Source organism: Chiloscyllium punctatum, chromosome 44, assembly GCF_047496795.1.
Source record: "Chiloscyllium punctatum isolate Juve2018m chromosome 44, sChiPun1.3, whole genome shotgun sequence".
NCBI classification, from domain to species: Eukaryota; Metazoa; Chordata; class Chondrichthyes; order Orectolobiformes; family Hemiscylliidae; genus Chiloscyllium; species Chiloscyllium punctatum.
This window is the reverse complement of record NC_092782.1, coordinates 46,282,813-46,295,957: the sequence shown is the minus strand read 5'-3', so window position 1 is coordinate 46,295,957 and position 13,145 is coordinate 46,282,813. Positions and strand designations below refer to the sequence as shown.

The 13,145-nt window shown below is 38.1% G+C and overlaps 1 protein-coding gene across 1 annotated transcript in view; it reads left to right on the top strand.

The window, feature by feature from the left end:
- Positions 1 to 13,145, top strand: part of snd1 (staphylococcal nuclease and tudor domain containing 1) — an 868,653-nt gene that overhangs the window by 353,359 nt on the left and 502,149 nt on the right. Inside the window, exon 16 of the mRNA XM_072562814.1 lies at positions 9,438 to 9,547. Within this exon, the coding sequence (XP_072418915.1) occupies positions 9,438 to 9,547 (110 nt within the window). The remainder of the gene's footprint in view (positions 1 to 9,437; positions 9,548 to 13,145) is intronic.

Below are 13,145 nucleotides of genomic sequence, written 5' to 3'. Positions count from 1 at the left end.
TATTTATTTTGTTTGCAGAGCTCAGGTTCATGTGTATGAATGTATATCTGAACTAGCAGGCATAGGTGAGCCATGTTGTAAGCTTGAATGATTATCTCAAAAAAAAATTGGTAGTGTGGATGTGAGGGAGCTCAGAATTGATCAGCACATGCTTGTCAATTGTGAAATTACATTGAACAGTAGGTATTTTGTTTTGCATTTTGCAAGTGTGACCTGGTTAACTACAGTGTGTAGTCTGCCTATTATGAGTAATTGAAAGAATATTCAATTGATTTGACAAGCCACTTGCGAGGCTGTCCAGCTTGCTTACCCGGCAAATGTACCAGGCATGAAATTTATGATAGACTATATATAGCATAAATTACAGTGATCATTTCTGAACTTGCATTTGTATTGATGGCTGCAAAATAAAATACTTTGGAAATATGTATCTTTGTTCAGCAGTCTTCAAATTCTGTACAACCAAAGACCATTCATGAGGATCCTGTTATAACTGCGTTCAGTCTTACAAAAAATTAGCCATTGTGAGCAAAGCATCTTATTGAAATTACCCTGAGATGGGAGATATGTGCTATATGTTTTGTCTGTACTGATTGATTGTTAAGCCAGAAATAATCTTCTCCTGAGTTGTGTCATGCATAGAGGCTAATTCTTAGAGCTGTACCATGTAGGCAGACCAATTCTGAGAACCATATCATTTATACAAAGTTCAATTGTCAGAAGTATGTCACACTTACAAGCCAATATTTGGAGCTGTGTCGCTTATACAGGCTAGCTCTGGCAGCTGTGTCAAATATACAAGCCAATTCTTCGCCACGTTAGGCATACAGGCCAATTCTGGGAATGTGTCAAGCATGCAGGCCAATTCTCAGAATCGTTGTAAGCATTCAGGTCAATCCTCTGAGTTGTCATTTACATAAGCCAGTTCCCATAGCCATGTCAAATATGTGGTTCAATTTCAATAGCCATGTAAAGTACATGATTCAATTCTTGGAGCTATTTTCAGCATACAGACCAATTCTCTGTGTCAAGTATACAGGTTGATTCTCAGAATTGTGGCTGGACATACAAGTGACTTCTCATCTGGAGAATAATTATTGCTCCTCACTATTCCTGAACTTGATACTTTTTTGAGGCAGTTATGAAAATGTTTGAAGCAAATTATTAGTCAGTGTATTTTGGCTGGTTGGACTGAGTAGCAGATCATTTTAAAATGCGAAATATAATCAGACGGCCTCAGCATGACTTCATTAAGAGGAAATGATGTCTGACAATTTTGTTTGAATTTGAGGAGATCACAAGCAAGATAGATAAAAGCGAGCCAATGGATGTAATAAGTTTAGATTTTCCAAAGGGCATTTGAAAAGGAACTGTGCTTTTAAGACTATTTATTAAAATAACAACCTTTGATATTGGGGGTAGCATATTGCTATAGACTGAGGATTAGCTAATTAATAAAAGGCAGAGGCTCGGGATAATGGGCATTTTCAAGTTGGCAACCTATAACTAGGGGTGTGTCACAAGGATCAGTGCTGGAGTGACAGTTATTATAATATAAATGACTTGGATGGGGTAAGTGAATGTATTGTTATCAAGTAAATAAATGACAAAGCCAATAAGTGACAATAAGTTTGTATCGTGAGCATGATACAAACATCTGCAAAAGGATATAGACAGGTTTAATGGGTGGGCAGAACCTAACAGAATATTAGATGAGATAATGAGAGGTTGTGCACTTTGGCAGGAAGAATAGAAGAGCAGAATGTTACTTAAATGGAGAATGATTGTAGAAAGTTGCAGCACAGAAAGCTAGCATCTAAGTTCAACAGGGTTTAGGAAGTCAAATTGAGTTTTTGGCTTTTACTTCAAAGGAAATGAAATATTAAAATAGGAAGATGTTCCAAAAACTTTACCTGGAACTGGTTAGTCTATACCAAAGATACTGTGAACAGTTTTCTTTGCCTTATCTAAAAAAAAGTATACTGGCTTTGGAAGCAGCCAGAGGAGAGTCACCAGATTGATATTGGCCATGGAGGGATTTTTTTTTAGGAGAGTTCAAAGTTAAAATTGCACAACATCAGGTTAGAGACGAACAAGTTTATTTGGAAGTATAAGCTTTTGGAGCACTGCTCCTTCATTAGGTGAATATGGAATATAACATTGTAAGACACAGAATTTATAGCAGAAGTTTACACTGATGCAACTGAAGATATATATTGAAAAAGACCTGGATTGTTTGTTAATGAGGAGAGATTGAGTAGATTGGACTATTACTTCCTGTAATTTAGAAAAATGAGAGAAGACATTATTGTAAATTAGAAGATTCTTGGGGGCTTTACAGTTAAATTCTGAGAGTTGTTCCCCCTGTGGGAAAGTCTTGGAATGGAGGGCAAAATCTCAGAAGTAAGGGATCACCCATGAGGACAGAGATAAGAAGGAATTTCTTCTCTGAAGGTCGTGAATCTGTGGAATTCGTTACAGCAGAGGACAATAGAGGCTCTGTCATTAAGTATATTCAAGAATGAAAGAGACATATTTTGAATTGGTGAAGAAATCAAGGGTTATGGGGCAAAGGCAAGCAAGTGGGCTGTAGGATTATTGGGCCAGTTATGATTTTATTGAACAGCAGAACGGATTTAGTGAGCGGAATTACCTACTTCTATTTTATGCTTTTTGGTTTCGTAGTATTCAGAGTTACCCTTACCTTCTGGTTCTTCACACCACTGTCGGTTATTCAGGATTACAAAAAATATGAACATAGGGATCATTGTTGCAGTAGATGTGAGGTTGGTTGTAGTATCCATGATAAGATTCCTGATATTGTAGATTATGAGCATTGAAGTCAGAGGGAGCTGCAAAGCCTATGGAAGCGAACCTAAACGTTGGTCAGGTCTGATCTAGTTCAGACTGTCTTGTTTGTGATTATTTACAGAAAATGAGTATTTGCAAATTGTCAGAAATATTAAAAAGTTATCTTTGTTTCAAGTTTGATCGTTTTAGGAAAGCTGCTTTAGGATAAATGATTTGCATGTGCATATTATTTCTAAGCATTACGAGATGATTAGAATTCTGTTGCAAACTGTAAAAAAAAATGAATAAGCCCAGTGGATGTTCATATTTTACTTGACTCTTGACAGCATTTGTATTAGCGCATTAAGTATAAGTTTGGTCCTATTGTTTTTAAGAATTCACATGATATTTGAGTTTTGAGAAATGGAGGAATGATTTGAAGGTTGGATTTAACAAATATTCAACTCTTCTACGCCCCCCCCCCCCCCCCCATCGCTTAAACTGAGAGACTCTGTCTTTGCTAGGACCCTGCTCCCTCTTGTTTGCACTCCCACCCACTTTGATCATTCTCCCCCTGTTTCCCCATGTATGCTCCATTTATGTAATGTGCTTTCCAGCAATGCAGTGCATATTATAAATAATCGGATCTGCAATAAGGAAGTTGCTACTGCATGCCATGTTGATCAGTTAGCTGTAGCTAGGTTTTATTTGAGCTGCTGGCTAAATCGATCATTAACAGGTTTGCAATGTGTTTTCAATATTTTGATTTGTTGACAGATTTTTATCCTTTTTATAAAAGAGTTATGAGGATTATTGTCAAAGCTGCTCCATTTGTCAGAGGTATTCCAATTGCAAAAAAATCAGTTTGTCACCTAGACCTGTTTATTCTTTGTGCTTATTCATACAGTTAGATCAAATGCTTACAACACTGAAATAACAAAATCTTTCCCCCAGAGTTTGAGTGTTAAAGAGCTTCCTCTGGCAAATTGTATTCCTGATGTTTCTTTTTTTTAGTTTTGTAAAGTTTTGTTTGCCTTATCATGGGTTCTATGGAAAAGGACTCCTAAATCCCTCTGTTCTGTAATTTGAATTGCAAAAAGCTAACATCCATTTGTAGCGGTATAAGGGAAGTAAATGGCATGCTGATTTTTATTTCAAAGGGAATGGAGTATAAAAGTAGGTGATCTGTGCTGAAATGATGAACTAATGTTCCCATAGGCGTACCTGACAATGGGACTGGTGGGTTTAAACTGATGGTCACCTTGCCTCAGGCTAGGGGAAACATTAGGAAGGAGAATCCTTCACTATAACTTCCAGCCATTGTGTGATTGGACCCACGTTGGTTTTGCTCTGCATTGTAAATCAACCATCCAACCAACTGAGCTAACTGATCCCCAATAAAACTGTTAAAGGCACTAGTCAGACCATAGCTGGAGTATTGTGAACAATTTTGATCCCCTTATCTAAGGAAAGATGTATTGGCATTGGAGTAAGTTTACCACACTGATGCTAGATGTGGATGGACTGCCTTATGAGAAGAGATTGAGTAGCTTGAACCTGTACTCATTGGAACTTAGAAGAATAGACAAATTTATTGAAACATGCAGGCTCCTTAGGATGCTTGACTGGATAAATATCAAAAGGTTGATGCGACTCGTGGGAGAGCTAGGACCACCTTTGTCATCTCAGACTGGGGGTCACATGTTTAAGACGTAGATGATGAGGATTTTGTCTCTGTGAGTTGTGAATCAGAAATTCTTTATCAGAGAAGGTTATCAAGATTACGTTAAATATATTCAAGACTGAGAGAAATTTTTAATCTGTCGGGAAATCAAGGCTTATGGGAAAATACAGGAAAGGGGAGTTGAGGATTATCTGATCAGCAGTGATCTCATTGAATGGCAGAGTAGATGTGATGGATGGAATAGTCAACTTCTGCTCTGACATCTTATGGTCTTATAGCTCTTTTCTGAAACAAAGAACACTCAATGCTTTTAATGCTGCTGACAAGTGGGAGGTATGTGACTGGAAGAGAGATGACCTTCCAGGGAAAACGCAAAGGGAATGCTAATGGTAGTAAAGATTTCCTAGATGGAAATTCAGTGTTAACGATAGCTTGAATAGTTGAGAATTATTTGGCCTATGCAAGATATTGGGATAGGGGTTGGAATTATAATCAAAATGGAGGGGTGTATTCATACTGTGATTGTGTTGAACTGAATGTGGGGTCCTGAAGGCTGTAGCGGTGCTGACATGGAGAATGAGATGCTATTCCTCCAGCTTGCATTAACCCATGGTAGAACCCTGCAGCAGTCTGTGCAGCAGTCTGTGCAGCAGTCTGTGGATCAAAATTGAGAATGTCCCAGTCCACTCTGTCAACCCTTATACTTTGTTTTCTCACTTTTTCTCACTCCCACTCTCTATCACCCTTCCTTTCTGATGCCAATGCCCTTCTAATTGAAGTCCATTTCGCCCAATGCAATTGTTGAGCCATGCATTTCATTCTTGAATCATCTTCACTCTATACTAGTTTGCTCATGCTTCTGGTAGTAATCTAAAGATAGTCATATTTGATGTTTTGCATTTTAATATAGCTCTTGGCTCCTCAGACTCCCTAACATTGTTTTCCTTTCATTGTTTTCCTTGTGTAGTTGATGTCTATATGGATCACCCCAGTGGATCCTTCCCCTCTCAATTCAAGTTCCTATCCAGCCCAGAAAAGATGTCCAAAAGTCTGAACTGGGTATACAACATGGGCAGCTGGATGATTATGCTTGACTGCATATACCTGTGTCTAACAACTTAGCTGTATTATCTCCTACTATTACTACATTCCTGTTAACTTCCCCTGCTTAAATGCTTCATGTAGCATGGTGTCATGGTCAGTTGGCTTAACCACCCTGAAGCCAGTGTTTAATTCATAAATGTTACAGGTAAAGGAAAAAATTGCCATATTCAAGATGACCATAGCAGTACTCCCTAATCAGAGACACATCTGGTAGTGGTTTTAACCTGAGGGTCACCGCACCTCAGGTAATGGGAGGGATTGAGAAAGAGGGACTTTCATGGTAACCTCAACCTGTATGAAAACTGAACCCATGCAGTTGGCATCGCTCTGGATTGCAAAACAGCCACCTATTCAACTGAGCTAATAGGTTACATGAGTCCATTATCTATTGATTGTTGACATTTAATAGCCACTTATTTACAAGTTTCTGAATTAGTGGTGCTGGAAGAGCACAGCAGTTCAGGCAGCATCCAAGGAGCAGCGAAATTGAAGTTTCGGGCAAAAGCTCTTCATCAGGGATAAAGGCAGAGAGCCTGAAGCGTGGAGAGATAAGTGAGTGGGGGAGGGGATGAAGGTGATAGGTCAGGGAGGGGAGGGTGGTCAGGTCCACGCCCCCCTACAACCCACCCTCCCATCCTGACACCTTCCCCTGCCACCGCAGGAACTGTAAAACCTGCACCCACACTTCCTCCCTCACCTGTATCCAAGGCCCTAAAGGAGCCTTCCACATCCATCAAAGTTTTACCTGCACATCCACTAATATTATTTATTGTGTCCGTTGCTCCCGATGCGGTCTCCTCTACATTGGGGAAACTGGGAGACTGCCCCCCCCCCCCCAACCCCAGCAGAGCGTTTTAGGGAACATCTCCAGGACACCCGCACCAATCAACCACACCACTCCATGGCCCAACACTTCAACTCCCCCTCCCACTCTGCTGAGGACATGGAGGTCCTGGGCCACCTCCACTGCCGCTCCCTCACCACCAGACGCCTGGAGGAAGAACGCCTTATTTTCTACCTCGGAACACTTCAACCCCAGGGCATCAATGTGGACTTCAACAGTTTCCTCATTTCCCCTTCCCCCACCTCACCCTAGTCCCAAACTTCCAGCTCAGCACTGTCACCTTGACTTGCCCGGACTTGTCCGACCTGCCTATCTCCTTTTCCACCTATCCACTCCACCCTCTCCTCCCTGACCTATCACCTTCATCCCCTCCCCCATTCACCTATTGTACTCTATGCTACTTTCTCCCCACCCCCACCCTCCTCTAGCTTAAATCTCCACGCTTCAGGCTCACTGCGTTTATTCCTGATGAAGGGCTTTTGCCCGAAACGTCGATTTCACTGCTCCTTGGATGCTGCCTGAACTGCTGTGCTCTTCCAGCACCACTGTCCAGAATCTGGTTTCCAGCATCTGCAGTCATTGTTTTTACCTCACTTATTTACAAGTTGCTTACTTTTGACTTGTATGTCCCTACTTTTGCTCTGATTTGCTCAAATTTCAGTATTCAGAAAAAAACGATTGACACACGATGGCCAGTAAATACTGTACAAATTTTAGTTTAAAATTCTAGATTTTAAAAAAAAAATTACTTTCCAGAGTTTTAAAGCAGGTTGCGATTATGCTATCTTATGCTATCATTATGACATACCAGAAATTCTCATGATCCAAGACTTGAATAAGAATCAATAATGTAAAGCTATTAATATTCATAAATAAAAATGTACTCGAGATGTTGCTCGAATTTAATGCTGACAAATCCTGTTGTTTGATGGCCTACATCTTAAGGTGGCTGCAGATTAATTCATTAGTTTTAATCTGAAAGCATTTTTTAGTTTCTGGATTTGTCCCCATGGATTGGAAAGAAGCAGATGTAATACTGCTGCAAAAGAAAGGCAGGACTGCGGTAACAGACAACTATATAGGCCTGTTAATCTGAAATCTGAAGTAAGAATGTATTCTATAGAACAAAGTAATGGGGCACTTGGAAATTTGTGATATGGTGTTTGGTATAACATGCTAATATGAATTGAAGATTGCTCAACTGACAGAAAATAGCATCAGAATAAATGCATAAAGAAGCCTCAAATTGAAATCAAAGTGTTTAATGTGTTTCTTTCACTGTAGATGCTACCAAGTTTCTCCGGCATTTTTCTGCTTTTGTTTTATACTTCCAGTATATACACTATTGTGCTTTTATTTTAGTGTAGGACTAAACAGATCTTTTGAGATGGTAGAGTGAAACTCATGGAATTTCACACTGTTCTATGCTTGAATATCTGTTATTTGCAATCCATAATCCATGATTTGAAGGAGGGGACCAGGTGTAATGAATACAATTTAACTGATGATGTGGAAAAAAATGCATTGTCTTTAAAAGCTTGTAGATTGGACCTGTGAGATTATGTTCAAAAGTGGCCAAAATTGGTGAGTGGCAAAAGTAGCCTCCTTTGTTCAGCAACTGCAAGTAGCGCAAGTTTGAGGTGCAATAGAATCCCAAAATACAGTTCTTAAACTGACCTTTTTATGCACAGTTCTTGCATATCTTAAAATTCCATTCCTATGGTGTTACATTGTTTTAACTGTAGTGCACAAAGGATTGAGGGGCTTCTGTCCTGGGAGATAGGAGATTGGTTAAAACGTGTGCTAAATGCTGGCTGCTTCTCCTGACAGGATTAAGTGTGTCTGTCTGGTCTGTTTGCATAATTAAGAGGTGTTTAGTCCTTTGTCTTTTTAGTTAGTAAATATTAGTAAAAATACGAGGCCGATATGCTCTAAATAAGTTAGAACTTGTACCTGTACTTAAAAGATGTTAAACTGATTATCCCAGCTGGTTTGTGAGATTTGTTTACTATTTGCTGGTGAGAGTTTCATTCATTTATGCAATTTGATGGAAGCAACATTTTGTCATTTAGTTTCTTAAAGGGATAACTGCCCAGTTAAAAGGTATTTAACAAGTACACACTAATTGGAGAAAATGTTTGGTGTCCTGTAATGTCTTGAGATGGTTGGTAAGGGCTGATTAATATTATAATCTTTGGTGGAGACATGATGGCAGGGGGTGGTATTGTTCTGAAATAGGTCTAAACGCTGCTTGCAGCAAGAGCTTTGTAAAGTGTGAAAACGCAGTAATGGGTTTGAAAGGATTGTTTTGATTAGAAAGGTTTGTTTTAATTTGGTTTATTTTATGTTAGTAAATTATACTGTAGAACCACGGTTTTATGAATGATTGAATGAACAGTGTTATAATAAATAATGAGTTAGTAAAGAGTTATGAATGAGCAAACAGGAGCCCAGTATTAATGAATATAGTGAGCTGATGAGTGAATTAGTAAAGATAACCTAAAACACACTATCTCACAGAAATGGAGTATTATGGAAAATTGTGTATTGTATATTTTTGTAGGAGGAATGCAAAAGCAGGATATTTTTTAGAAGTTGAGAAACTTGTGTTAATTGATATTCTGAGGGATTTATTCATTGAACATGAACAAAAAATGAGCATTTAGCTACAACAAGAAATTGGGAAGGCAAGTGCACATTAGCTTCAACTTGTGTAAGTATGTAACTGTAAGGAAGCCTTGCTGCAGTTAATACCTTGTTGAGACCACACTTGGTACAAGGTACACAGTCATGGCCTCCTTATGTTAAGGAAGGATGTACTTGCCTTCAAGGGAATGCATTGAAGAATCGTTGTATTACTCTTGGGTTTTGAGGCATGGTTTATGAGAAGAGTTAGTGCAGTGTTTTTGTATTGCATTCCTTTGAATGTGTCGTTCTTATTATAAATAATGTCAGATTTTGGATACTTTCTCTATTGATTTCAGTCATTCTCAAATGCCTTGTTTATTGTTTAAGGTATTGAGTGCCCTCGTGGATCTCGTAACACTCCAACAGGAGTCCAGGAAGGGGAACCGTTTAGTGAAGAAGCTACACAATTTACAAAGGAATTGGTGCTGCAGCGTGAGGTAGGCGAATGATTCACCTTACATTTGCAAATATTTCTTCAACTCTCAGTTGCCTTGAACAAAACATGGAATATTAGAATAGTTCATCATGGCTAAGAGAAGATTTTTGTTGAAGTTGAATGAACATTGAAATAAAGGAGTATCACACATGTCCTGTTGTATGTGGAATATGTAGGTTCCATCTTTAAGGAAATTGTCTTGCAGTAGTTACTGTAAAATGATGTACTGGAATGAGGGCAATGTTTCACAAATTTGGTTGCCTGAAGTACATGAGAATTAGAGAAGATTGTACTTGATAATAGACAAGTCATAAATTTCCTATATTACATGATTCAACCACTCTAGTTCACTGTCTCATTCATGAATGGGCTTTCACATTCAGAATGTGAATTCAGTTGTGTGACAGGATAAGGCCACTTCTACAGTTTAAGTAGCTGAATTTTGGTAACAATTTATGTTAACGTTATCCAGGCATGGAAGTACAACATCTGTTCCTGCCCATATATGTATGAATGTATTCGGTTAGTTTTACCATTTTAAACTTTAAACTGGATCAGGAAAGTAGGGAACCTGAGGGATAAAAATCCGTCCTACAAAAATTTGTTTTTAACCTGAAGGTTGTAGCAGAAGAGAATGTGATTTTTAATAAAATGAGTGCAGTGAAATATAGCGCTGAATTTTATGGCAACAAATGCCCTTGCACAAATGTAAATAGGATGTGATTATATTGAATCGACAATGTGCCGTCATTCGGTCAGTCTTAAGTCCTGGAAGATGAGTGGGTGTGACGAGACAGCTTGTCTGCCATTTTGAAGTTACTAATTGAAAGCTATTGACCCTGTTCATGTCCCTTCATCAGCAATTTTTGTGTGCCTGTTGAATATTTTAGGTATTGGATACGAAGTTTTGTGTTTTGCACAGCTGTGCAAAGATGAAACAAAGATTCCAGAAAAGACTGCCATAGGTATCATGGCTGAATGTAGCACGAGATGTTGTTGATGAAGGTGATGTTTACTATGTTTTAAACTTTTTAAAATAGTTTTTTTTGAGCTGACTTAAAGAGATTCAGAGAGCTCGGGGGGTTTTTTAATTTGTAGCTGTGCTGATTCTGGTAATTGTACCTTACCCTTCTGTCACATAACATCCATCTACCATCTTGATTTATGCCCAGAACTCTTTGTGACTCTGGAACTTTTCCCATCAGATGGTTCCACATGGCCTGTCCAATGCTTCATTTACTGAGCTGAGGGGGTAGGGGTAAGACAGAGTGGACCACTGAACTTTTGTTCTGTTTTCCTCACCCTTACAGGAAATACAAATTCTACCCTTCTTGCGGAATGACTAAGTTTTTGGCTAACTAGTTAATTTTACAGTACATGGTACCCTAGCACATTACCAAATATAAGCTTCTATATGTTTGGCCTGGTTTTTGAGTTGATAAATTGTATATTGTTGGCCTTATCATTTGGTTCTGAAAGTTCTATGGTAATTAAAAGAGCTGGTGTAATTCATGTTTGCAGTGTGAGCTGTTCTGGTGTTTTAAAGTGTAATAAATTTTGTCAGCCAAAGGAACAGAATTGTTGCAAACGTGCTTTATTAGGATCATTGGCCAGTTTTCAGCTTCTAAATAACAGTGACTTCTTCAGAACTGCATACCAAGCAATCCTACATGGCCATACCTCTTCTCTTTTTAGTCAAATTACTGTGAAATCCTTTTGCAGTGGCAGGGTGAGAGAGAAAATCAAGTCAACTCATGTAACCTACTCTAAAGCGTTTTGCATTTGAGATTTTGGAAACAAGATAGTGATGACCTGGCAAGAGTTCACATGCTGTAAATGTTCCATGGTTTATATTTAATATCATAAAAATTAAAACTGTTATTATGCTTTTAATTTTAAATGTGTATTCCAAAACCTCCATAGGTGGTGATAATTACGTAATTGTGATTTATTGCCATCTGGTATTCTGCCTTTTCGATATTGTGTTTGTGGATTACTTAGAATGATGAGAAAGCGGTAATTTGGAAAGTTGTTTCTTGGAAGCTATGGTTTTGTGATCCTTTTATTTATGAACCATGTCCTTATTTTAAGTTGCACTTGTAACAATGAAAATGTATTTTAAATATGTTATGTAATTATTTTCTTTATTTGAAAGAAAAGTGGAAGAAAACTTCTTCTGGAGTGTAAGCAGAAAGATGAATGAGATCCGAATGTCAAAGCTGCCCAACAAGCTGTATTCACCATTTAGTGTTGCTAGTAGCTGTTGTCTGTGCTCTCATGGCAGAGTTAGGTGTTGCAGTACTACAGCCCAGTTTTAAGTTTGAGTTTTCAACTCTTGGAACCAAAAGAAGCTAGTCCTGGATCTTCAGCCTTCTACTTGCAGCTAAAGTGTAGGACATGGTATAAATTTAGAAATAATGGAGGCATTCAGGAAAAATAATGGGTGATTTAACTTGAATATGGATTGGACAAATAAAATTCGGTAAACAAAACCTTGAGGATGAGTATGTAAAGTATATTGAGACAATTTCTTGGACAAATGCACTCAAGGAACAGGCTGTTTTAGACCTGTCAACGTGTAATAAGACAGGGTTAGTTAATTGTATTGTAGTAAAGGACTTCCAGGGAAAGAGTGATCAAATAATGGAATTTCACATTTAATTTGACAGTGAAACTGTTTGAAACTAATGCCTTAAATCATGGCAAATTATGAAGTCAAAACTGGCTTAAGTGTACTGGGGAAATAAATTCAAGATGGTAGTAATGCAATGGCAGATGTTCAAGGAGATATTTGTATTGAGAATTGTTATGTCTACAGGTAGCCCCCCACTATCGGAAATTCCTAGAAAAGTTTTCATAAGCCGAAAATGGTGTAAAGCGAAGGCCCATGATTTATATGGAAAAAGTATCGCCATTTTTTGTAAAAACTGCTATGGATTTGCGAGGAAAGGTACTAATGGTGGTCTTTCGTAAAAGCGAACGTTCGAAAAGCGGGGGATACCTATATTACCGTGTAAATGAAGGATTATGAGAAGGATAATCCATCCTGCAACTGACTAAGAGTATTAAGGATGTGATTTCAGATATGGGCAAAACACTGCAGATGCTGGAAACCTGAAATAATAGGGGGAATATCAGACTCTAAATGATAGACTCTGTTTGTGTCTTGACAGATGTTGCTTGATCTGTTGAGTTTCTCCTGCACGTTGTTTTTATTATTTATTAAGATTGCTATCAAATTGAAAAAATAAATTATTCAATGTAAAATTCATGTTGCAGGGAAAATTTAGAAAGCAACTCTCAACTAAAATAAGAGAATAGTTTATTTGAGTAAACAAGCAATAAATTTAAACACAAACAATACTAGCATCAACAGGTATATAAGAAAGAACAGAATAGCTGAAGTAAAAGCTGCCTCTGTAGAAGCTGAAACTGATAATTTAATAAAGGCAAACAAGGAAAGAGGACAGACTTGGAATAAATATTTTTTCTCTGGTGTGCAGAGTAGAAACCACTAAAAGCATCCCAACAATGAGAAAATCAGAGGGCAAATGTGAGAGAAGACTTCACTAGAGAAAAAGTCTTAGTTATATCAAAAT